Source organism: Nelumbo nucifera, chromosome 1, assembly GCF_055504915.1.
Source record: "Nelumbo nucifera cultivar China Antique chromosome 1, China Antique-T2T, whole genome shotgun sequence".
Lineage (NCBI taxonomy): Eukaryota > Viridiplantae > Streptophyta > Magnoliopsida > Proteales > Nelumbonaceae > Nelumbo > Nelumbo nucifera.
Window position 1 is genome coordinate 114164836 of NC_142649.1, and position 27065 is coordinate 114191900.

The following is a 27065-nucleotide window of genomic DNA, read 5'->3' on the forward strand; positions in this document are numbered from 1 at the left end:
CTTATTGCAGTAGAGGTCAGTAAAGTGGAATATAATCAAATGGTTGCACCCTAAGAGCCAGTTTTCATTCACCATAGTGTCTTCCTTTGTTTCCACTATGGTGAATTCAATCACTTCCTCCCCAATATCTAGCAAAGCTTTCATTTCATTGAATGGGATTAGGATAACCAGGATGGGGCACTACTAACAAAATTATTTAGTTACTCTTCTTCGTGGCCACTAGGAGATGGGGGTAGTTGATGCAATGATCAGCATCTGTTGCTAGATGGCTATTTGGCAACTTGTAGTCATATGAGCCAACCTGGTAAATTTCAATAATATGGGGTCATTGGAAAATGGCCATTAAGGAAAGGGTAAACACATAATAATAGACACCATTTCACCATTTGTTATTAGTTAATTCATACGAAACAGATATTCTAATTGCGGATATGTTTTCTCAGATAAACTTAACCAACACCTCCAATTCCATCTTGGTAAATCTTTACTAAGGTGGTTGTTAAGGCATGTATGACCATTACGTGAATGAAGTTGGGCATTTTAGCCCATCAAGTCGTCACATCCACATACATAACCTCCTTATTTGATAAATATTCATTTAGGAGGTGGTGAGCATAGTCTCATGTCTTACTTTTTCATTCAACACTTCACATCCATCTACATAAATATATATCAAGTTGGGCATTTTAGCCCATCAAGCTAATATTGAATCGTAGTTTAATGTGGAATTAACAATCACGCCATTGTCGAAAACATTGCAAGTGAGTAATAACTCCATCGTCCAAAAATATTTAACCAACACCATAATAGTCCTTATGACAATTTTCTTGGTATTTACAGTAATTACTATACATATGAATTTAGCAAAATAAATTCAACAAATCATCCCTAGTAGATATGATATGCCTGTCCAAAAAACACCGAACATGATCTTTATTCGCCATTAAGAGATCAAAATAAATGCTACATCTGAAAATATGATATTACTTTTACATCCACCCCCATCGGGAAGAACAAAGTTTTGTAGGTAAATTAAAGCTCAATTTCCAAATCACTTGATACATTTCAAAGAGCACCACCACCTGTGACCAATAAAAATTGATTAGCATCAATATATGAGCAGCTAAAATTAGTTCTCAATCTTTCTTTACAACTAATATACAAAATAAAGTACAACAAGCATGTATATGAATTGCATTGAATGATATCCATTAGCATATCAAATTAACTTTCATAACCTAATACTTGGTTGTTTGTAGATGGGTTGTATTTGAAATTAGTCCATAAGATGAAATGTTAGTTATTTGGTATTGAAGCAAACTTAGCAGATCAACAACTTGGGCTAGTGTGAATAAAGACATGAATGTAGGATATGCAGGTGAAAGATCCTGTTCGGGTCCCCATCAACATCAACCAATAAGTTCTTTTTGTTAAATTATCTCACTTACCAAAGGTAGGAAGTACAACTGTTATTGAAAAATTTTCTAATTATAATAAGACTGATATGAGATGCCAAAAAAATGCAGAATTGCACAAAAAAGCCTTTGCCCAGCCCAACTCAGCTTATAGCAAATGTGAAATATTCATTACCAGCACTATGGGAAATAATCTAGACCAAGTAAACCTCATTTCAATTATGTTGTCATGCTTATGGTCCTAATGTTTATAGATGGGTCTCATGTGCTAACAACTAATGTTGGAGGGATTGGTTTTGTGATAATGTATGAAGACATGTCTCCTGTCTATACAAATAGAAGAAGAATTTGTTGCAGCTCAATCTAAATGAAGGGTTGTAATTGATGGTTTAATGAAAGCCAAGAGATTAAGAGCAAAACATATTATGGTTTTTTGCAACTCTACTACTATTACAAATGCAACTATCGAAGACATGGAGGTGGGCTGGTCTATGAAGAATTTTAATGATTTCACTCTGAACTTAATTAAATATTTTGAATATGTACATAATATATCTAGACTGTCAAACTCATATGCCAATCTACTAGCTTATAATGCTTATAAGTTTAAGAATGAAGGTTCTTATGTAGTTAGTTTGGATGTCTAATATAGTATTCAGACTCATTTAATATAAAGTTCACTATCTATTCAGACTCATCTAATATAAAGTTCACTAGTTAAACACTATGAACAAAAAATGGTCTCAATCTTTTTAACTCATGCCTCAATAGCATCGAATGCCTTTATTGCAATATTGATAAGATGTAACCAAGATGAGCATTGGCTTAGTTTTTTGGCATACCTTGAAATTTCATCTCCATTGCCATTGAGACCTTACACGAATCAAGTTGTGTACCATCTCTATCCAAGAATTGATTTGTGTCGATAAAAAACAAATGGCAAAAGTTCCAAACCATATTGGTGTAACTCATACACCACAAGTAATACATCACAGATGATTAATATAATTAATACACTATTCCGTTGTAACACACACAGTTGTATAAATGGGTGGATGACCTGAATGAGCTAGTGATAGTTTACTCTAGCTGGGATTACAATATTTGTGCATCAATCTTCCACCGTAAAATTATTGTATCATTGAAGGCAAAATCCCATGGGGCATTTCGACATAAACAATCCATGTACTTCATTACAAAAAGCTCACATTCGGTCCTGCACAACATGTATGGCGAAGTTACTTTGCAATACTTAAGATATGTATCAGTATAATAAAGACTGATGGTAAACAACGTGATAATCATACCCATTGGCATGTTGGGATAGAGCATCCTTGCATACTTTAAATCCCCATTTGCTTGTAAACCCCACTCCTAAGAATTTACTCCTGTAGTAGTTGGACTAAGACAAATATTGATTACAAAGTCAATGATGATTATGGACTAATACAAAAACACTTGCACATGAAAATATTACAGTGCATAGACGCATACATTTGTTCTAGCAAATTGCTTGTATATAGCAGACTGGATTGAACTATACCATTGAATGCAATTGCTATCCCCGTTTATTACCAAAAGATGCCAATGCCCATTACTTTGCAAGGGAATAAATACTTTGCTATACCACTGCCTTAGAAGATGGCCAATATAGGGCTCTATTGTAGCATCACCACCCATTTTAACCATTTCCTGATATATGTATTTGAAAAGAGAAAAAATAGATTATTCAATAATTGAGTACATAATAAATGAAATAAAAATGGTTAAAACCCATTACCTGTGCAAATGTGCTAATATATAAGAACCTCTCACATTCAGCATTGCCTAATTTTTGTCGCTCCCTTTCAATTAAAAGGCATCCATATGCATTTATGGCCTACAAAAAAAATAAAGGCAACCCAATAGTTATATACAAATTATCAAATATATAATTATTATAGGTGAAAAAAATCTACTGCAAGAGTTACATACATCATCCCATATCAGGCCACCATCAAATAGTGAGTACAAGTGTATCCCGGCCAAGTTGTTGGTTCCATCAATCCAAATAATTTCACTGCATATGTGAAAACTGTATTAATAACTCGATAAATCAGGGGTGTTCTATTTACCTATGTCTAATGCATGTGTAATCAACCTAGTAATTGGAGCTGATAGAAACTGTCTAATAGTTGATTGTTGACTCTTAGATAATTGGCATTTGAAGTTGCAGGATCTCCATAATCTCTTTCCATCGATGACTTGAAATATAAAATGCTGCTAGGTTGTTAAACTTGTTTTGCCAATCCATCATATTTAATAAATACGATATGGAAATATACCTCCTTATTTAATGGTGGTGTTGTACTATCTACATCAATCATGTGCATTTTCTCAATCCTTTTTGCTCCTTCGTTAACAAATGGTGAACACAAAATAGGAGCTTTCTTTCTTTCTTGCCTAGAGTGAATCTTCCTACCACCTTCGTCAGGTTGATCTTCTTTATCACCTTGTTTTTCTTCCCATACTTGTGATGGTAACAAGGACCGAAGAAAAATGTTCTCATCGGTTAATTGTGCAACCTTTGACTTAAGACTTCTAATTTCCAAAACCAATTCCTAATTTGAGGAGGCTCCTTCCTCCTCATCTTCTTCATCATCCAACATAGCCACTTCTTCACTGGAGGTAGGAACTAAAATTTGAAGAACCTTAAAAAAAATGAAGCACAAAATGTTTTAGAACAATAATCTATGTTAGAAGATTGACAGTATAATAAAATCCCATTATATTACCTCATCATCCGCAAGCATGGCAATAGCATCACTATATGTTCTTCGACGATAAGTGGTGCTAGACCATTTTGCAATTCTTGGAAATGCATCTATCATGGAAGGAATCCATACAGTGGAATGTTCAAACAACCAAATCTGCAGGTGACAAGATAAGAACTCACTCAACATTAGCATACAAGGTTTATTAAATGGAATTAATTTTTATACAAAATGTAAACTTACAATGAATATAGTAGCACAACCACGTAGCCACCCAGTTTTGGGTGGTGCCTCCTTCATCATTAACATAGAGAGTTCATTCAAACTATTTAGTAGCTCCCTATGAACAGCACCAGCCCAATCATAATCTCTTAATTCTTCAAACTTATCAGCGTACTCAAACCATTTGCAATCAATGTTATAGCAGGTCTTTGTAAAAAGGAATTGACCCAATATATAGACAATAAGCAACTTTGGGACATATTTCCTTTTTGCCTTCTTGTTTCCTAACAACTCCCTAATTTTTTTCTTCTAACACCCCATTATATCACATTTTTTCCAAAGATTTTCGTTTGTAAATGTAATGTATGTGGGGTCATGTACAAATCTACAAAATTGCCTCTCGTAGGCAAACCCAAAATCAAAGCTACATCAGATGTTGTGAATATGACAAGCTTTCTCCCTAACCTAAATGAAGTTGACTGCATGTCCCAACAATTCACAAGTGCAGATAGAAGCGACTTCTCAGACATTACATCTGGGAAGTCAAGAAAATGTGCAAATGGTGTTTGTCCCATGACATCTTCAACACCCTTATGGCTAGACAAGTTAAGTGATTAAATAAACTTTACCAAATGGGTGATACTATTTCTAATGTATAATTGCATCTTGCATTGTAAATAGCTGTAGAAAATAATCAAGGTCAGTTGAAACAAGTATATATACACAAGGAAATAATGAAGAATTCATAGTGCCAAGTATATCAGCTTGAGATAAAACCAATTGTATAAAGTTTCCCCTTTTGTCTGATTAAAATTCAAACAAATTGGCACACCATTCAACAAAAGGAAAAAAATGAATAACAATTACTATGCAACCAAACAACCTCATGTCAATTTCGGTGATACACATCTTCTTAAGCACAACGGTGATGGAGGAAAGCAATTTAATTCATTAAAAGCATGCTTAAATATGATGAAACATGATAAGTAAAACACTATTACATTATTGGTAAGTTAGGCAATAGGAAGTGATTAAAATAGATGTTGGTCGCCCAAAGGAATTGAATTAAGTTACATAACTGAAATATTGATGCTAGGACATTAATTCCAATTGTGGATGGTTATATCCACATCAATAAATTTAATCAATGTCTCACACTCATATTTGTAAAAGTTTATCAGTTTGGCATTTAAGGAAATTGTGATAACATGATGGAAGTGTAATTGACACCAATATGTGTAGCAGTCCACATTTAATTCATTACCTATAAATATTAAATCAAACTGCAAAAAGGAAGGGAGAGAAGATGTACATCTCAATAAATGATTTGTCAACATGACAAACCATATAAAGATTAGATCAAACTACAAAAGGAATCAAAATATTTCAATGAATTAAATTGCTTTAAATTCAGATATGGTAAGGTAGGGGGGCACAAGATGGGACCAGCTTCTCCTCCCTCACCTTCTAACTTGGTAACCATCATCTAACTTGGTAAAACTTTACCAGGATAGAATTAAAATGACAATTTGAAATATACGACATGCAAAAGCCATAGAAAAGAAGCAAGATCTTGTGACAATAAAGGAATATTTGATTTGTTTCTTGGACTGTAATAGAGGTTGTTTAGAGAAAATATGATAAGATTTTGCCATTCGGTTCTACAGGTATTAGTATTGGATCTGTGAGATCAAAGTTGGGTTTTTGGAATTCTTTATGGATTATCACCATCCTAATGAATTTTATCTTATTCTTCAACAAAAAAAAAAAAAAACAAATCTTATTGGCCCCTTGGCAAATAAGGTGCCAAATGTGCCAACCTAGTAACCATCACCTAACTTGGTACAAATTTACCAAGATGGAGTTAAAATTACTATTTTTAATATAAAGACATCTGAAAGTCTTTGGAAACAAATAATATCTTTTGGCAATAAAATAATACATTGGTTTGTATTATCGGACTGTGATGGAGGTTCTTTGGAGAAAAATTATCAGATTTTGCCATTCGGTTCTACGGGTATTAGTATGGGACCAGTAGGATGATTGTGGGGCTCTTGGGTTTATTTCCTCTTTGGGTGATGCTTTATCACTTCCTAAGGTTTTTTTTTTCAAATGAATTTTATCTTTTTTTTCAAAAAAAATGATATCTTAATGGCCCATTGGTAGAGATGGGGCCAAATGTGTCAACCCGGTAAGCATCATCTAACTTGGTAAAACTTTACCAGGATAGAATTAAAATGACATTTTGAAATATAATGGCATGCAAAAGCCATAGAAAAGAAGCAAGATCTTGTGACAATAAAGGAATATTTTGGTTTGTTTCTTGGACTGTAATAGAGGTTGTTTAGAGAAAATATGATAAGATTTTGTCATTCGGTTTTGCAGGTATTAGTATGGGATCTGTGAGATCAAGATTGGATTTTTAGAATTATTTCCTCTTTGGGTGATGGCTTATCACCATCCTAATGTATTTTTTCCTAATGAATTTTATCTTATTCTTCAACAAAAAAAAAAAAACAAATCTTATTGGCCCCTTAGCAAATAAGGTGCCAAATGTGCCAACCTAGTAACCATCACCTAACTTGGTAAAAATTTACCGAGATGGAGTTAAAATGACTATTTTTAATATAAAGACATCCGAAACCTTTGGAAACAAACAATATCTTTTGACGATAAAATAATACTTTGGTTTGTATTATCGGACTGTGATGAAGGTTCTTTGGAGAAAAGATTAATAGATTGTCATTCGGTTCTAGGGGTATTAGATTTTGCCATTTGATTGACTATAACAAATTAAAATATCATACAAAGAATTTGTCAAATACCTGTTAGTGGCACAAGTGTTCAAAATGATAATTTCCTCCGGTTAGGGAAGGCCTCAATGTATTGGCCAAAACTTTAGTCTGATGGATAAGGCAAACAAAATGATGGAGCAGTGACAAATGCTGCGCAAGAAACAAAAACAGTTAAGATGGGCCTTCACTTGGTATAAATTGAGACAGGAATAGAAGTGAAAAAAGCAACAATGCTACCTAAAAATTTATAAGTAGAGGGAGAACGAGACAGAGGGAGAGCAGGAGAGCGATAGATGGGTTGGGAGACCAGGAGAGAGAGAGAGAATGGGGGCAAGACAGAGGAAGAACGGGAGAGAGTTATAGAGTGAGAGCGAGGAGGGAGAACAGAAGAGAGGGAGAGTGAGACTGAGGGAGAACGGGAGAAAGTGATAGCAAGAGGGAGGGAGAGCAGGACAGAGGGAGAGAGAGAACGGGAGAAAGCGAGAGCGAGAGAGACTGATAAAGGGAGAGGGTGAGAGTGCCACAAAGGGAGAGCAAGACTGAGGGGGGCGAGAATGGGAGAAAGTGGGGGCGACAGAGGGAGAGCAGGAGAGCGATAGAGGGGGAGGGAGACCGAGAGAGAGAGAGAGAGAGAGAGAGAGAGAGAATGGGGGCGAGACAGAGGGAGACCGGGAGAGAGTTATAGAGTGAGAGCGAGGTGGGAGAACAGGAGAGAGGGAGAGGAACCGAAGTTCAATCGTCTAGGGAAAAGTTGCAGTCGAAGAGAAGAGAGTTGCGAGTGTGAGAAAACGAAAGAGAGAGAATAGGGAGGGCGGGAGAGAACAATGGTCGTGGGCCCTAACAGGGTCATTTTAGTATTTGCAATTTAAGGGTAAATTTCAAAATAAAATTTTAAATAAATATTATTGTGACATGTAATGCGAGTTGGATTGCCACCTGAGAGAAAAAGCTTAGGTAGAAATGTGATGCTTAGATGGCGTGGGAATCGGCCTTATAATTTCAAAAGTTGAATTCGAGAGTCATTGTAAATTATGTATGGATTGGCTGGTGTTCAGATTTCTGCAATGGGCCAACTCGTACTTCTCCTTTCCTTGACTTGACCCAATTGTGTTTGTTGACTTTGAATATCCTGTCTTGCTTAATCCCCCCTCGCTTTCTTCTCTAGAGTATAACCTCGACTTCAGATCTCTCTCTCTGTCTTGGCTGGCATGGAAACTGGAAACAATGCTCGCTCCGCGGCATCTGAGAATCCCACTCCGGCATTTTCATCGCTGGAGAAACGCCAGAAAAATAAATTCTCTCTGAAATTTGCAATTTTAGCTTCCACAGTTTCGCTTTTACTTGGTTACAGTAAGTGCTTTCGCTTTTTCTTGGAAGTAAAAGGATAGAATGGGAATTTCCTATTACTAACTCCTGATTCTTCTGTCCCGAACTCTCATGCTCTTTTGCTCATTCTCCATTCTCCTGTAATATACAAAATGCTAAAATTGTTCTTCTTCTCTGATAACGATGTTTTTCTTTGCTGCACAGATATTGGGGCAATGATCGGAGGAGACCCTTTCATCGTATATAATCTTAACTTAAGCAATACACAAGCAGATATCCTAATCATAATTATAAACCTCTTCGCTGCAATCGGTTCCGTAGCCGCAGGAAGAACATCTGACTGGATTGGACGTCGTTTCACGTTCACCATCTCCGCCGTGATCTTGTTCATAGGTTCTATTATCTTGGCTTTTGCTCAAAATTACGCCACTCTTTTGGTGGGTCGATCCGTCGCCGGTATTGGCGTCGGCTACGCACTCATGGTTGCTCCCGTTTACACCGTTGAGATCTCACCTGCTTTGTCCAGAGGCTTCTTAACATCGTTCCCTGAATTCTTCACCAACGTCGGAATCTTTCTGGCTTACATCTGCATCTACTTCGTCTCTAGACTCTCCGACGAACTCAGTTGGCGTCTCATGCTCGGACTTGGAGCGATTCCGTCAATCATCTTGGCCTTCAGCTTTCTCCGCCTGCCCGAGTCACCGCGTTGGCTCGTCATGCAAGGCCGACTGAGTGAGGCCAAAAATGTACTCGTCAAGATCTATGATTCCGAGGAAGAAGCTGTTTTACGACTCATCGAGATCAAGCCAGAAGCCGGAATAACGGAGAACTACACCGAAGACGAGATCGCTGCAGCTGTCGGACAGAAACGCAGCAACGGCGGAGGTGTCTGGAAGGAGCTTTTCCTCCACCCGTCACCGTCGATTCGTCGAATTTTGATCGCATCCGTCGGTGTACTCTTCTTGCAGCAAGCCTCCGGCATAGATGCCGTAGCGTTATACACCCCACAAATTATCCAGAGGGTCGGTTTAGAAATTCCAGAAATATTAGGTGGAAGGGGGGCCGTCGGATTCTGCAAGACTTGCTTCGTCTTGATATCTGCTTTTCTGGCGGACAGAATCGGACGGCGACGGTTGCTTCTGACTAGCGTTGCCGGTATGGTCGTGTCACTCTTGGGGCTTGGTGTGGGGCTAAAGGTGGCTGAACATTATCCGGATAAGCCGTTGCCGTGGGCCATCGCTCTGTGTATCGCTACGGTATTATCCTACGCTGGGTTTTTCTCGATTGGGCTGGGGCCCACTTCGTGGGTGTATTGCTCGGAGGCCTTTCCGTTGAGGCTACGGGCTGAAGGAGTGAGCGTGGCAGCTGCGGTAAATCGCGCTACGAGTGCAGCGATCATGGGGACGTTCAGACCATTGAGCAATGGCATCACAACCGGTGGGACAATTTTTGTATACGCGGGAATAGCATCAGCTGGATGGGTGTTCCTTTATATCATGCTTTCGGATACCCAGGGAAAAAGGCTGGAGGAGCTGGGAGCGGTGTTTCGCAAGGCGGATGAGCCAGTTATCGATGCGCATCACAACCGTAGAGAAAGGAATATTAACGGCCAGATTGGCAAATAGAGGTAAACAAGTGTTAAAGCAAATATCTCGGAAAATTGTAAATCGTTTAGGGTTGCACACAAGTGACCAAAGATTTGTTGTATCTTTCAGGATTAAAGAAAAAAAGATAATATCAAAAATAAGAAAAATTGGTTGATTGCTTGCTCATTATGTAAAGTTTCCCTTAGTATGTATCAATTTTCTCACTGATAAAAGAGAGATTAAATGTAAAGGAAACTCATCTCTAATTGTTAAAAGGTTAAGTAAAAGTAAGGACATTATTTGGTTTTATATCATCTATACTACTATACAAAATTACGAATGAGATTTGAGATTTGAGATTTTTTTTTGACTAAAATACCACTCAATCTAAATTTGGATACAAGGGTGGGAATTGTAATTTCAATATCACTTTTCATTTTATTAGTTCCCTCTCATTAAATCCCATATTTAAGGTATTCACTCCTATTGATTTCTAGATTTTTTTTACTAATATAGCCCTCATTTGAATTTGGGCATTATTCATTTTGGGGCAAAAAGTATAAATCCAATACTATTATTCAACTCATTAAATCTCATATTTAAGTTATTAACTCCTATTCTCTATCGTTGAATCCTATATTTAAGGTAATTTTGTTTTATCAACAAATTTCGTTAATTAAGTTAATAAATAATGATTTTATAGTATAAAAATCTATATGCTTTTAAAATCAACCCAAAAATGAAAACTATTTTTTTCATCTATGTGGTGGGTAAGTAGTTCAACTATCTGAGCCAAATAGATCAATCCAAGATGCTATAATTAAATAATAAAAATTAAAAATAGATAAATATACAAAAACATAAAAAAATAAAGAAAATCTATAGAAACTTTTGGGTATGATATTTTTTGTACCTTAAAACTTTATTAAAAGAGAGAAAAAGTAAGTATATACAACAAAAATGCCCAAATAGAGAAGGCAAAAAAACCCGGCCATACAATGGTAACCCACAAAATAAATATGATAAATATAAAGATGTTATCAATGATGAAAATAGGATATAAACCACTTTCTATCTAGGTGGAAGGTTAGTGGTTCAACTTCAACCATTTGAGTCAAATTGGTCAACCCATGATGTCATAATTAAAAAAACAAAACTTTCTGGACACATGTCTAATATTATATTATTTGGCATATTAAAAACTAAATGTGATAAATAAGAATTGTTTTATTAATGATAGAATTGAGATACAAAACTTAGAAAAAATTGGTGTCCAATTCATAATCCCACTAATTTGGTCAAATGGTTCAATTAAGTCACCATGTTACTAACCAATTGCAAGTAAGTAGTTTGGTGGTAAATGGACTCACAATCATTGTTTGATGATGGGTTTACTTGTGTTAACCAGTTGATTTGACCAAGGAATAAAATCAATATTCTAAAAGTCAATTGCAATTGCATTTCCCTCTCGGTTAAACAAGTTAACTTGTGATATCATAAAATAAATAATGAAAATACAAAATATAAAACTTATAGAATTTACAAAAAATTGAACATATCTTTAGAGTATGAATCTAAGTGCTTCTCACACCAACCTCACAGCATGTATAAGCTACATATCAGGATCATCTCACATACTTGTATATTATTATTCGTGGGAGATGTTCCCAATACACTGTGGGATGTGGCTATAAGGTCGGTGTGAGGAACATATACCAATTCATGTCTTTAATATTACTTGTAAAAGTGTACGTGTGTTGCACGTGGCAATATCAAATGATGATGATGATAATAGTTAGCAACCAAATAAGCCTATTGGTTGAATCATTAACCTATTTAGCCAAGAAAATGGATTATAACTAAAACATTAATTCATTTTTTTCTTTGTATTTTAGCCATTTCTATCTTTACTAACAATAATTCTTATTTTTCAAACATATTATTGTTTAATATGAAGAATATATAATACTAATGCATGCTCAAGTTTTTCTATAAAATTTATAAAAAATCTATATTTTTATTTTTTATCATTTAATTTATGAGATAATAAAAATCACTTATTTACCAAGAAAAAATGCAATTCCAATATATTGTTTGAATATTGGTTTTTAACATTGTGGTCAAATCAATTATATATATATATATATATATATATATATATATATATCATTTATATATAATATATTTGTTATTTATAATAAATATGTTATTTATATTGCATTTTTGTAAATTTCTTATATGATGAAAATAGTTGGAAAATTACTTGTATTTTTTGTTTTTCTTTCTTTCAATTATTATATTTTCTTTTCCTTTTAATAATTTATTATTTTTTAATTAAATCGGGGCGTATCAGATTCGAATATCCAACATATTGATCGGATTCAAATTTGAATCAATATTTATGAGATCCAATCAGATCTTTGGATCGAATCAAATTCAAATATACCCTGATTCAAATCCGATCCGATCTATTTGCATCCCTATCAAACCACTTGGCTACAATGACCTAGCTAATTAAATCATTGAACCATTTGACATGGTTAGTGGGGTCATGTGTTAGACATTATTGCTCATTATTTTTTATCCTAATTTTTATCATTAATGAAAATAGTTCTCATTAATCACATTTTTTTATATGATGAATATATAATACTATAGAATGTACCCAAAATTATTTACAAAATTCTACATTTTCTATAATTCAATGTATTTTATTATTTAATAATAACAACATGTGTTTATCCATTTAACATGGATAGTTGAACCACTAACCCACCACTTTGGTGGAAAAACCATTTATTCTTTTTCAGTTGATTTTAAATCATGTATTACATTTTCATCATCAATAAAAGTAATTCTTATTTCTGCATTTATTTTTGCACGTGGCAGTACCAAATGATGATGATGTTGATAATTAGTAACCAAAGGACCTTAATGGTTGAACCATTAACCTATTTAACCAAGAAAATGGACCATGATTAAGATATTAATTCATTTTTTTCTTTGTATTTTAGTCATTTCTATCTTTACTAACAATAATTCTTATTTTTTTAAACATATTTTTATTTAATATGAAGAATATATAATATTAATGTATGTTCATTTTTTTTATAAAATTTATAAAAAGAAATTATATTTATATTTTTTATTATTACTAGTAAGAGTGTACGTCCGTTGTACGTGGGAAGTTATAATAATAAAGATTAAAGTATGAAAAAATAAAAGGAAGTAGCTTCGGAGGTCCAACCGTTGGAGTAAGAGAGATCTTTAATAATGTTTTGTGGCAAATAAGGATATTTTCAAATAAACAAAAACAGATGTTAACTAATATATACATGATTGAATTAATGATCTGCTTTTTACAAAATAAAATAATGGGCTGGTGATGGATGGAATGTAATTCAAAAAATACAGACCTAGCTTCTGAAGGGTATTAAATAAAAAGTGGGAAATGGTAGAAGGGTCCAGTTTTGGAAGAATGACTGGTGTAAAGAAGGCCCCCTAATGAAAAAGCAACAGGTACTGAATACTTGGAAAGATAGAATGGACAAAGCACTTGGAACCCCCAGTTCAAGAGAAATTGAAATGATTGGGAGGTATCATCCCTAATCAAATTATTCTAGCTATTGTATGACTCAATCATACTAAAGCTTGTGAGTATTTCACTTCAATTAACAAACCGATCACTGGATCACTGGTTCAACCATCTGGGTGGGTCCAACTCTTACGACTCTAAAAAACCATTCATCAATTTCAATGTAGTCCATTGATCATTGTTAACATGCCACCCGTCCGAAACTTGTTAAATGCATTGGAATGAATCCCTCTGTATTTCAATCACCTTTCCCCAGTGTAGAATTCACAAGTTGCTAAAAGGTTTTGTAATGTCTAGAAATTCATAAACATCTAGTCAGCCGCCCCTCCTTGGACAGGGACACAATTAATCAAGAGAACTTTTAAGCTTAGGTTTTGACTACAATCTTCATATTGTTAACGTGTTTTCTTGAACAAAGTATTCTAATATAGTAGATTAGATCTTGTATAAGAATTTCTAGAAAACAAAGTAAAAATTATCCAATTTATGTATCAAGATCCTTATGCTACAATATTGTTTTGTAGTCATTTCGAATTTGGGCAGCAGAAATTCAAATTAATTGAATACAGTTCTAGGTGGGCACAATCAACATTGAACATCCATAGAAATTAGCCAAATAAATACTTTAATTTTTTATCTGGAATCGGAATCGGAATGGGCTATTTTAATTCTAACTGTTTGGTTAGGTGGAATCGGAATCCCATTCCCATTACTGCTGAAATGGCATTCCACTATTTGAGGGAATGGTCATTCCCTACCTCTCCCTTGGGAATGAAATCCTATTCTTGCTGATTTTAATTTTCATTCTCATTCCTGTTTGAACCAAAATAGACTATGGGAATGAACCATTCCAATTACAATTTCAGAGGATTTCAATTTTGATTCCAATTATGAACCAAACGGACCCTAGAGAAATGTTGAAGGGTTCATAGTAGAGACCGAACAAGAGTCAAACCTGCGAGAGAGATATGAAAGACCGCTGTACAAAGAGATGAACAGGAAAAAGGACTATGGAGTTGGGAATTCGAAGCTCGAAAACCGTGGCAGAAAACAATACAGAGTGCAATTCTATGTTGTGAGCCCAGAGGTGAATCTAACTCCAAGCCTTGTGATTAAACAGAGACTTATGTTCTCAGGTTCAGCTGTTCTATTTCTTCTACTTCCAACGAAATTTCCCCACTCTACTCCATCAATGCTGGTTGTGCACACCTAGAACTGTATTCAATTTGATGTAGCGTGATCTGACTTCTCCCTGTTGGAGGGTGATCTGGCTTCCAGTTGGATGGCAAGCTAAGTGAATCTGCAAGAAAGGATCAGAGAACCCGGGGTGGCTAACCCGGCGAGGTCGCTCCGATGCTTAAGTTAGTAATATGATGCGAACTGAAGAGCTTTGAGAGTTAGAGAGCTAGAGAACAGAAAAATCACGCGTACCTTGCGCCATTAGGGTTGGTGCCTTTATATACTGGAGTAGTCGTGGGGCACACGAAAGAGCTCCGGGATATCTGGGGAGTGGAGATAGAGTTCGCTCCGCTTCCGAAGGAGCAGTACAGGTAAGGCTTATCTCGTTCCACTTCCAATTCTGGCGGAGTCAGGATAAGTCCTCATCGCAATCCCGAAAAGGTCAGGATCTGTTAGCTCATCGTGGTCCCGAGAGATTCGGGATCCGTTGGAGAGACCTCTGGGGTTTGTTACGTGGGAGTTAGCTCGTGCCGATTTGAGTTGTTGGTCCCGAGCCAGTACTTCGGTCTTTTAGTTCCGAACTTGATTGAATATCGAGGCGCCTCAATGCCGAGGTGAGACTAGTGCCGAGGTGGCCTTACACCGAGGTGAGCCTTAAGCAGAGGTGGTCCTGCACCGAGGTGACTGAATACTCGAACTCAACTATTGCAAACTAGGCATGTCAAACTGAGCTGTCATCTCTTGGTCAAGTTGTGTCCACGTGACCCCTTTTCGCTAGGTCGAGCCAAATCACCCTTCATCACAATTAATTCAAATAGACATAGAGATTAAACCCGACAACAAAATGAATCGAAATGCAATAAATAATGACTTACAGTTACTCAAACCAAACATTTAGCTTCATGTTCTTCAATTTGAATGGGCTTAGTTTCTGCAATTCAGATATAGATAGAGAGATAGCATGAGTCAGATAAAGTAGAGTGATAGGATACGAACTGAATCTTCTGATATTTATATGCGTTCCAAGCTTCCTTATTTTAATCAGTTAACGCATGATCAAATCCACCTTCCCGGCCTTGGCTTGGCTCATGAACGATAATCTATATTAATGGAACTTGTTTAGTCGTCCATCTAATTAGGTTGAAGCATGAGAGAAAAGTTAGTGGGAGATAGAACAGGAGCAGTTGTTGTTCAGTTGTCCGTCGAAGTAGATTGAAGCATGAGAAAAAAGTTAGTGGGAGACAAAAGGGAGAGTTTGTGGGAGTGAGTTTGATTGTTTGTTAGTTTCTACCATAATGGGAATAAATTACATATATACCCTCTATATGCCCTATGTATCCATTGAAAAGTTCAGAAAATTGAGTTATTCGCTCTTTTATTAGTAGTATAGATTTAATTTATGAGATAATAAAAACTACTTATATTGTTTGTAATATATATGTTACTTATTATTTATTTATAAATATGTTATTTATATTGCATTTTTGTAAACTATTATATTTTTCTTTTTCTTTTAATAATTTATTACTTTTTTTAAAATTTAATTCGGATCCTATCAAATTTGAATATCTAACATCTTGATCGGATTCGGAATCAAATCAATATTTATGAGACCCGAACGAATCTTTGGATCATATCATATTTGAATATACCCTACTTTAAATCTGATATGATCTGTTCGCATCCCTACCAAACCACTTGCCTATGATGACCTAGCTAATTAAATTATTGAACCATTTGACATGGTTAGTCGGGTAATGTGTTAGACATTAATGCTCTTTATTTTTTTATCCTAATTTTTATCCTATTTCTATCATTAATGAAAATAATTCTCATTAATCACATTTTTTTATATGATGAATATATAATATTATAGAATGTACTCAAAATTATTGACAAATTTCTATATTTTCTAAAATTTTATGTATTTTATTATTTAATAATACATCCATTTGGCATGGATAGTTTAACCACTAACCCATCACTTGGATGGAAAAACCATTTTGCTTTTTGGGTTGATTTTAAATCATGTATTCCATTTTCATCATCGATAAAACTAATTCTTATTTTTACATTTATTTTTGTTTAATATGGTGAATATATAACAATAGAATTGTATCAAAATGCTTTATACAAAGCTTATATTTATTCTTTGAGTTTATGCATGTATGTATGTATGTATGTATTTAATATTCGTTACTTAGTTATGACATCATATATTAGCCCATTTGACCAGGAATATTAGATCATTGACATACCTACCATCTAGATATGGAAATGGTTTCATTTTCAAATTGGTTTTAAATTTTGCGTTTCATTTATATCATTGCTAAAATAATTATTATTTATCATACTTATTTTTGTTTATATTATTAGTATATAATATTATAGATGTGCCCAAAATGGTTTCATATTTTTTTGTACTATTATATTTAAAAAAAATATTTTTAATTATAGATCATGGGTTAACCTATTTGACCTGAAAGGTTGAACCACCAATCCACCCCCTAGATAGGAAGATGGTTTAATTTTCCATCGGTTTTAAGTTGTACATTTGATGTCCATCATTGATAAAATTATGTATATTTTAACATAGTTATTTTTTAATATGACAAATATATAATAGTAAAAATGTGTCCAACTTTTTTCAAAATTTTTTCTATATTTTTTATATTTCTAAATTTGTATTATTTATTTATGGCATCATGAATTTATCCATTTGAACCAAATGGTTGAAATACTTACCCACAACTTAGATGGAAAATATGATTTCATTGCTAGGTTTATTTTAAAAATATAAAATTTCATTCTATTAATAATTATTGTGTGTGGATTTATTAGTGGAATTTAATGATGATAAACATAAGTATTTTTTATATTTCTAAATTTGTATTATTTATTTATGACATCATGAAATTATCCATTTGACCCAAATGGTTGAACTACTTACCCACCACCTAGATGAAAAATATGATTTCATTTCTATGTTTATTTTAAAAATACAAAATTTCATTCTATTAATAATTATTGTGTATGGATTTATTAGTGAAAAAAAGTGTATGGATTTATTAGTGGAATTTAATGATGATAAACAAAAGTATAAATGTTGAATTCAATGAGAGAGAATGTGATTTATTTAATGACTTAAATGTGAGACTTAATGAGAGGTAATTGAATGTACCTAATGGTATTCTTTTAATTACATTTTTTGTTCTTTCAATGGAGATGAACTAAATTCAAGAGGAAGGGTATTTCAGTAAAGAAAAATCCCAGAAGCCAATACCTTCTCATTCACACTTTTATAAATAGTATAGATATATGTTTTTTATGTCTATGATGCCATAAGGTATGATACCAAAAGAGTTTTAACTGATCATACCCTCTCATGAATTTTAATGAATACCACTTAATTGATGACATATGAAAGAACCTATGAATAGCTTCCAAAGGGGAAAATGAGATAAAGTAGATTAAGATGGTTTGGTCATATGCATGTTCAAAGAAGTGATGGATAATGTTGAAGAGGCTAGAGAGCAAGGGGCAAATTGAGAAGGACCTATGTGGAAGTACAAAAAAATGATATAAGTGCCTATAATCTAACAATGAATATAACATTGAATAGAATTGAATGGGGTGAAAGAAGATTCATGTAGCTGATCCCATATAATTCAAACAAGGCTCTCAGGTGATGATGATAACGACCTAATTGGTTATCACTTTTATGATATTAGCTACACTATGAATTGATTATTTATCTTTATTTTAGGAGCTCAGATAAGAGCATTTAAAGTTTATCATCATTATCTTATCACTATCATTAGAAATTGCCACATGCAACGCATGTGCACAGTTACTAGTAATTCTAAAAGAAGGGGAATTTTAAACGTTCTATGAAGATTTGACTAGTTGTGAGCATCGGTTAGGATCAAATCCCTTTGGTTAAGTTCCAATCAATCTTGTCAAGATCAATTCTAATGTTTATTCATGGAACTTGTTCTTTAAAGGTTGATTTATAATAATAATAATAATAATAATAATAATAATAATAATAATAATAATAATAATAATAATAATAATAATAATAATAATAATAATAACAACAACAATACTACTACTACTACTACTACTAATAATAATAATAATAATTCAAAGCCTATACTCCCTTTACTAACTAAATTGATTAATTTACGTAATTAAATATGCATATTATCATAACATATTAATATATAGTTCAAAATATATCACTATAATTTAACTTTTGTAAATATCACATTTTACATTACTTATTATAAATATTCAAATATTAAATTAAAGAAAAATTATCAAATCACTTAGTGGCACAATGGTCAATTGAGATCGTGGACCTTATAACCAAACCATGAGTGCATGGGCCTAAATCTTCTCATCCTCAAAGTATCTTTGGGATTTATTTCAAGACAAGTTTGGTTCGAAGGCCGGTTCTGCAAAGGGCAACCAAGGCTAGTTCTCTAGGTTATAATTCAGTTAGGGTAAACCCCTAAACCCTAGAACTAACCTAGGTGAGGGTCAGCTCCAAGAATTTGGAACTAGACCCAACCCAATAACAAATCAATTTAAGGTCGGTTTAAGGATGACTCCATTCAGTTATGGGTAAAACATTCCCATTTGCTCACCCTTAATTTTGACAAATACTTGTTAGACGGTTTTTTGTATGCCCTTAGCTTCAATCCGATTTGATGTACTTTTAATATTTAGTGTAAATAAATAAAGTGCATGTTTGATTCATGTTGTTTGGTATAATTCTGTGTAAGACCCTAAAACTGGACACTTAATGAGACACGTGTTAGTTTTAAATGTTCACAGCCATTGGATAAGTCTGGGGAGATTTATCCTACCAAGGCTGATACTGGTATGCCGCCAAGTGTTGGGATGGCTTGTCTCGGCCACCAGGGTGAGACCCAAGGCACATGCAGTATGGGATTACTCGAATCCTTGAACCGGACCAGATTTTCAGTGTTGCCCTGGACCTTGGAGACAGATGGGCAAAACTGGAAAGTTACACATGACCCCTAGACTCGATTATGACACTTCACTAGGTGTTGGATCGGGCTGTCTTTGATATGCCAATCAGTGAGATCCTTAGCGGGGATCAAAACTTGGGTATGTTGGGATAGTCTGAGAATTCATCTGAGTGGGTGATCATAGTGACAAGATTAGCCCCTTTGTTAGACAAAGGTAATGATCAGGAATGCACTATCTCTGATGGAAACCAAACTGCCGGTAGTTGATTTCAATCGTTGGAATTTTGTTTTGCAAAATTAATATACATATATATGTGTATATATATATATATATATATATATATATATATATTTGTATGGTTTCAAAATATTTGCAAATGGTTTTAATTCCCGGGATCCATGTGAGTAGAGAGTGCAGCACTGTTCCTTGCAGTCGAGGGAGAGGTCCTCTCTTGTCGGGCAGTGCTTGATCATTAAGGGCTAAGAGGTTAAGTGTAAGACCATTTAGGATAGTACTTGATGGGCTAATCTTGCACCTGCCCACAGTCCCTGGGTTTTTATAAGATGGCTTGGCCCAGGGACCACTTAATGTAAGTGTTGGGCCCATAGGGTCCATGTGATGGGCTTAGGGGTTTACTGAGTTTTTCAGTGAATTCGGCTGGGCCTTGTAATAAAGGCTAGGCCGAACCCATGTGGCTGGTGTGTAGATCAATGCTTGGGTCCCACGCCATACAAAGAAGCCCAACTAGGCAGTAGATTGGAAACTAGTTAAGCACTGAACACTTAATGGGCCAAAAGCCCATTTCGAGCTAGGCTGATGTGATCACCCATCTATGGGGCAAATCTGGGATTAAAGTTAGCAAAAGGATTGGGCCTTTAACCTTATCCACTCTAGGAGACCAAATTCAAATCAAATTTGAATCTGGTAACCTCCTGATAAGATCAGGATTAAGCTAACTTAATCTGCAGATAGGATTAAGATCATCCCAGTATTTGGATAGGGATAACTCCTAATTATGAGGTTTCTTAATCAAGAAGAAAAGAGGAGAAACCCTAAGAGAAAAATAATCAGATTTCGAACCTAGGGTTGTGTGCAAGAAATCATCATGCGAACTGAGATTGGATCTCATACACACTCCAGAGAGAAGATAAGCAATTCAACCATCTTCATCCCAGGAGTTCTCCTCCAGCCGCCGCCATTCTTTCTGGCAAGATTCGATCTTTGAAGAAGAAAGAAATCAAGAAATCAATTCTTGACATCAGTCTTGCAGAAAAGACTAAAAAAGATTTGGTGCTCAGAGTTTCCAGAGGATTCTTAAGAAGGATCTAGTGTGTAGGACGCATTCTACTGGTTCCATTCCACATACAGCTGTGTCATCTTCAGCAGGAGCGGATCTTGGAGTCCTCTTTGGGCGTGAACACCAACTTTGGGAGATACTGCTTCTCTGGATCAAGTATAATTCCTCCCTTCCCTTTTTGGTTCAGATCTGGTTCGACTATGGTTCAAGTAGGATCCTTGAATATTGTATTCTAAATTTAGGGAATACGATTCCCAGTGGGGAGAAGGTAGGAAATTTTTTGAAATTCGCCCACCCATTCCGCAATCTTTATGGCGTCCATTAGATGGATCCTACCATTCTTTCAATACTAAATGTCTAAAACCTCAAAAATAAGACCCCCCTATCATCCTCATTATGCCTAACAGAAGGGTTAAAAAGACTATATTGCTCTTATGGCCAAGCAAACGCACCATCTTATCCCATACCCAAACCACCGGCTACAATCAAAGTTCTATCTTGGTAAACTCATGGTAGCCTAGTCGAAGGTAACCTTGCCAAACTGAGTAAGGTTTGATAGTAGAGGACCTCACTTAAAAGGGGGTCTTGTATGAACAAGATCCCAAAAAATACATACATGCTTACCTTATAAACAAAACATGACGAGGCAACCCCACTAGCGTTAAAGATCCATCATTAAGAAAACCCCACACAAGGAGAACATTAATCTTACCAACACCAGTCTCGTGAAGTTTAAACCAAACTTTGTTTTGCTTGGTGAGTGTGTTCCAGATAAGACGTGTAACCGCTTCAAGCAAACTATGACTAAGGTGGCATTTGGTAAATTTGAAATCTGAAATATGAAAAGTTAAAAAGATTTTAAAATTGTCTGAAATCTGGAAAGAGACATAGATATTTTTTGACTTTTTAAAGGCTCTGAATAGATAAGGTTGTTTGTGTTGGATCAAACCTTCAACATCTAAAATTCTCTTATTTTACCATTTTACCCCTAAAACAGACTACTTGGTAATTGTGAGTTCAATTTGCACTATTTTATAAAAATAATTTATTAAATTTTAAATAATATTGAAAAATATGAATAAATTATAAAAAATAAAAAATAATTTATTAAAATAAGAATAAATTTGAAAATACATAAATTTATAAATTAAAAATAAATTATCAAAAGTTAAAATAATAATGAAAAATGTAATAAAGTCAATGAATCAATGAAAAAAATATTTAATAATTAGCAATTTAATATATTAAAACATTTAATAATAATGAAAATTAAAATATCTAATACAATTAAAACTATAAAAAATAAAAAATAATTTTTTAAAATAAGAATAAAATTGGAAAGTACGTATAGGAAGACAAGGGAGAAGGTGTTAACCGTTGCTACTAAGAGTTATAGTGGCGATGGCAAGAAGACAATGGTGAAAGACCATAAGCGGCTTATCATAGAAGAGAGAGCATAGAACGTCGGGGATGGATTTGCGATTTACAAAGAACGTCGGAACGAATTCCCAAGTTCCCTCCATGGGTGCCATGTGAATTTTGCAGATCTATGAAGCAATGGATGTAGTGAACATTGGGAAGAAGAAGAAAAAAAGAGAGGGAGAGAAGGGTGGAGCAATCTTCTAATGTAGACAGCAATCTTCTTTCTTGTTTGAGAGAGAAAACCGAAATGAGCTTAGCTTTTTAGGTTTGACGTTAAATATGGGCAAATTGTGTCATTTCAAAATTATTGAGGGGTATTTTGGACTTTGTGCTAGCTCTGAAACGCGTCTAAACACGTTAGGAGCCCAGGTTGCGAGCTTATTATTTCAGATTTGAAAACAAATTTCTGACCAATCTTAAAAGAAATCAGTAAATTAGGAGTTTTCAAGTGCAATTTGTGTTAACTTGTGTTGACTTTAGGTATAAGTAGACCTGGATTTATGCTCTGGCTAAGGTATGGCGTCGTGTAGCTGTAAGAAGGCTTGGACCAGCAGAAATCCATGTCGAAGCACTAGTTGGAGGAATGCATAAATGGAGTTGGAGTGGGTTTGGTGTTCACTGGAACTACACTATCAGCATCGGTGCCATTCTAGTGGTGATACCTCGCATCCATGGACAATGCGTAGTCGAGGTTGAGATACAGATCAACATCAGAGAAAAAATAGTCTTTAGTTTTTAGACTCCTTAGCCCAAATAAAATGTACAAGGTTAATGCTCCCCAACCAACAGCTCCAATCTTCTTCTTCTTCTTTTTAATTCATTCTTTGAATGTGTCTACTCTCTCATAATCACCTTTTGAATATTGCATTAAGATCCCTGTTCCATTCAAAGACAAAAACAAAAATATCTTGTAGTCGTAGTCGTAAGCTTGTTGTTACTGCTTCATGACATTTCATGTTTTAATATACAACTTTTGAGGGAAAATTCCCAATTAGTATCCTGTACTTTATGTCTAGTGTCATTTTGCTCCCAAACTTTAAAATGTGACAATTCAGTATCCAAACTTTTAAAATGTGATAATCCAGTACATGTCGTTAACTAGCTGTTAACCAAATGTTAAATGGCATTTGAAAAAAACATAAATGTCCTTTAAGTGTTATTTAATTTCCTTTATCAACCATCTAAACGTGGATAAAAAAATTAATAGTCCCGAATCCTTGCCTTTTCCATTCAAGAAAGTTGGGGTCACATTTGAGTAGGCATTCTGGTGACCCCAACTTTCTTGAATAGAAGATGCAAGAATTTGAGACTGTTAATTTTTTGTAGGGGTGGATTTGAGCCGAGCCGAGCCGAATAGTACGAGGCTCGAGCTCAGCTCGAGACTGTTCTACAAGGCTCGAGTTCGAGCTCGAGCTCGGTTCAAGCCAGAGCTCAATTTTAAGAAAAAATATTTTATATATTCAAGCTGACTCACAAGCCGAGCTCTAGTAGGCTCGAGCTCAGCTCGAAGCTCGGTTGAAATCGAGCCGAGCCGAGCGGCTTGTGAAGAGCTCGACTCGTTGCCACCCCTGATTTTTTGTCAATGTTTGGATGGTTGATAAAGAAAATTAGATGACACTTGAAGGGCATTTGTGTCTTTTTCAAATGCCACTTAATGGCTGGTTAACAATTAGTTAACAACAAGTATTGGATTTTCATGTTTTGAAAGTTTGGGTATTGAATTATCGCATTTTAATGTTCGGGGACCAAAGTGGCATTAGACCCAAAGTACAGGGTACTAATCGGGAATTTTCCCAAACTTTTAATTTGAAAATTTGCCAAAAAAGACATTTGATCTGATCTCTAGCCTTCTGTTTTTCTTTTAGAATGATGGGCGATTATGCAACCACAATCGTAGGAAATCTTCTACAAGCTTGGCAATTGGCACAACTCCAGCTTCAGTTGGATGGTTTAGATTAATCCATGTGCACAGAGCACATTTTAGATTTTCTTATTGGTTTGGTCAGATAATATAATAACGGGGCATGGATAGTTTCTATCTAGAATTGACAATAGAAATGTTACAAAGAGAGATAGAGCCACAACAATCTATGTCTGCAAATCATTTCTATGCATCTAGGGGTCGTTTGGCATTAACAACCCCTCTCTTGGCGCAACTTAACCATTTTGGTGGGACCCCTAAAATTATATCTCAATTTTTATTATTTTTAATTTTATTTGCCAATAAAAAATGCCAGGATGTGTGGTGTGTTACGTGATCCCTGTTTTAATTAAAATTTGACCGCCGTTTCCTAAACATGTCATTTTTTGTTCGAATTTGCCTATCTTTTCCGACATTAGATAAGGCCGCCAGAAAAAAAACCGTCGGCCTAAGCCGTTTTTCTTGTAGTGAGTGGTGATGGCTTTATTGGCATGATCGTCCAGCACAACCTTAACATGAACCAAAAGCCAAAATCTTGGCCTCCTCGAGGTGTTGAAAAACCAGTTAGCATTCCTGGAGAACTTCTTGGGCGAGAGAAAAAGAGATTGGAGAGATGAAGATGACAAAGAGTGGATTATCTTGGATGGGACCGAGATATAAGAGAGCTTCTGCTTGTTGTTCTTCAATATTGCCATCACAACCATTAGAGGGACCCCCTTCACAAGCTTTGTGTTAGTGTTCTTCATTTTCTTTCTTTAGATCAGAGAAAAAGAAGAGGGTAGTTTGAGCAAAGTAAATGGGATGAAGATAATAGCAAAAAAGGAGAGAAAGCTAAAATAAATTAGAAAGGATAATTTAAGCATTTAGAAAACTTTAAATAGTAAAATCAAAATCATTTTCGAAATTAACTGACGGAACACTAACGAAGGAAGTCTTTGTCTAACGGTCAAATTTCAAGGTGCCTTTATTGAAAAAAAGTGCAGGGGTCTTTGTCACTGACCCCATAATACAGGGGGTCCGTATAATTTACCCTTTTTTAAACTTGGTAAGGAATGGATTGAACCAGTTTCGCCCGAACCTAACAAGTCCTAACCAGGTGGCATAGCGATCGGTCTATATAACCTGGGTAATTGGGTTCGGCACTTCGACAGTCCGAGCTTTTCAAAACCCTAATTGGAGTTTTAGGGTTTACGGCAAAATGTCTATTTAAATGCCGCATAGTTAGCAATAAGCTCTTCGTCCTTCAGTTCGCGGCCTACCTTAGTAACAACCTCTATCTCTCCCTCTCCTCCGCTCCATCTCCCATCGTTACCTCCAGATTTGTCTTAATGTGTAGTTCTTAATAAGTGGATCTGTTTCATTGTTCCGAGTTTCATTTTGTTTCCCTGTAAGTAATTTGATTCGTTCTCTTTCACATCCATTTTTAAACTTCCGTATCATCGATTTCATATTCATCTCTGCTCTGGTTTAAGTATTTCAAGTTGGGTGTATCAAGGAAATCTACTCGCCGATGCAGACCTCCGATGCGATACAGGTACCTAACTGGACTAGTGGTAGGAAATAAAACCTTACTCGATTGAAATCGGTTTCCCTTATATCATAGAATTTTGCATCTGTTTACCCTCTCCTAGTCTTTCAACTTCAATGGCTCAGGAGATAAAACTGATGCAGAAAGTGTAAGGTTGGCTTACCAGCCCATTAGCAGACTTTGGATTGCGTTGGTGTCAAATGGACTGGCCGAAATTTGGTGCATTATTTTGTTTTTCCCCATTTCTTTCGTTTTTATAACAATTTTTTAATTCATATAATTCCATTTGGAGCGGCAGATGATGTGAATGATCTTATCCTACACACCGAATTGTTCTGTGGACTAAAACTCCGCTTATTATCTGATGCCACATATCGTTTTCATTTTACAAATTAACTATTTTCTTTGTTTACCCCATGTCCCCATTTTTGTTCTATTAAACGAACTTTTCTTGGTTGATGTTTTTTGTTTTTCTTCTGTTTTTCCTTTATTTTGCTAAAGATTTTAGTCTTTGGAAGGTAAATGATGCAAATTGTTCTTATCCTACACTCTGAACTGCAATGCAGACCATAACTCCGCTTATTATCTGATGCCTTCTTAGTGTTTTGATGATCATCGTAGTTTGAGTCCTCTTTCTTTATAGTTCTTTAAAGTTACCCTCTTTCTCGAGGTGGGTTTAGTGGATTACGGAATAGAATCGAGTGAAATTGCTTCAATAATAAATTCAATGATGAGAAAAAGCAGACGGGCGGTCAGAACCTGATGCCATGTTGATTGTCTGCAACTTTCCACTCTGTGGAATTTCTCTGAGGAAGCGCATCACCATTACCTATTTAGTTTGTAGGTGCCAATGCTGCACCTTTTGTTTTTGGAAGATAGTTTCAAATCTTCAATTCCTTAGACCCTATCTTGGTTTTGCCCCATTAAAAGAGTTTTTCTCTTGTCAATGAAGCAATCTTTGCTTGAATTTTTTTGGCTTTATTATCGTAGTAAAGGTTAATAATCCCTCTGCAATTATTCCATTG

At 35.1% G+C, this 27065-nt stretch overlaps 1 protein-coding gene, 1 long non-coding RNA gene and 2 other non-coding genes across 4 annotated transcripts; 3 read left to right on the forward strand and 1 right to left on the reverse strand.

Annotated features, from left to right (window-relative positions):
* Nucleotides 1-2382: 2382 nt before the first annotated feature.
* Nucleotides 2383-4101, reverse strand: LOC148803715 (uncharacterized). Its single transcript, XR_016072757.1, has 5 exons — nt 3740-4101; nt 3390-3474; nt 3196-3294; nt 2723-3107; nt 2383-2631 (listed from the first exon to the last, which is right to left on the reverse strand). It is a non-coding gene; the product is annotated as an uncharacterized LOC148803715 (long non-coding RNA).
* A 4072-nt stretch (nt 4102-8173) lies between these two features.
* Nucleotides 8174-10411, forward strand: LOC104588166 (putative polyol transporter 1). The gene is made up of 2 exons (XM_010245995.3): nt 8174-8535; nt 8716-10411. Exons 1-2 carry the CDS (start codon nt 8394-8396, stop codon nt 10134-10136), a joined length of 1563 nt encoding a protein of 520 aa, XP_010244297.1. The 5' UTR covers nt 8174-8393; the 3' UTR covers nt 10137-10411.
* Nucleotides 10412-26330: 15919 nt separating this feature from the next.
* LOC148803716 (small nucleolar RNA R16) lies at nt 26331-26412 on the forward strand. The gene has a single exon (XR_016081758.1). It is a non-coding gene; the product is annotated as a small nucleolar RNA R16 (small nucleolar RNA).
* Nucleotides 26413-26554: 142 nt separating this feature from the next.
* Nucleotides 26555-26637, forward strand: LOC148803717 (small nucleolar RNA R16). The gene has a single exon (XR_016081759.1). It is a non-coding gene; the product is annotated as a small nucleolar RNA R16 (small nucleolar RNA).
* Nucleotides 26638-27065: the final 428 nt, after the last annotated feature.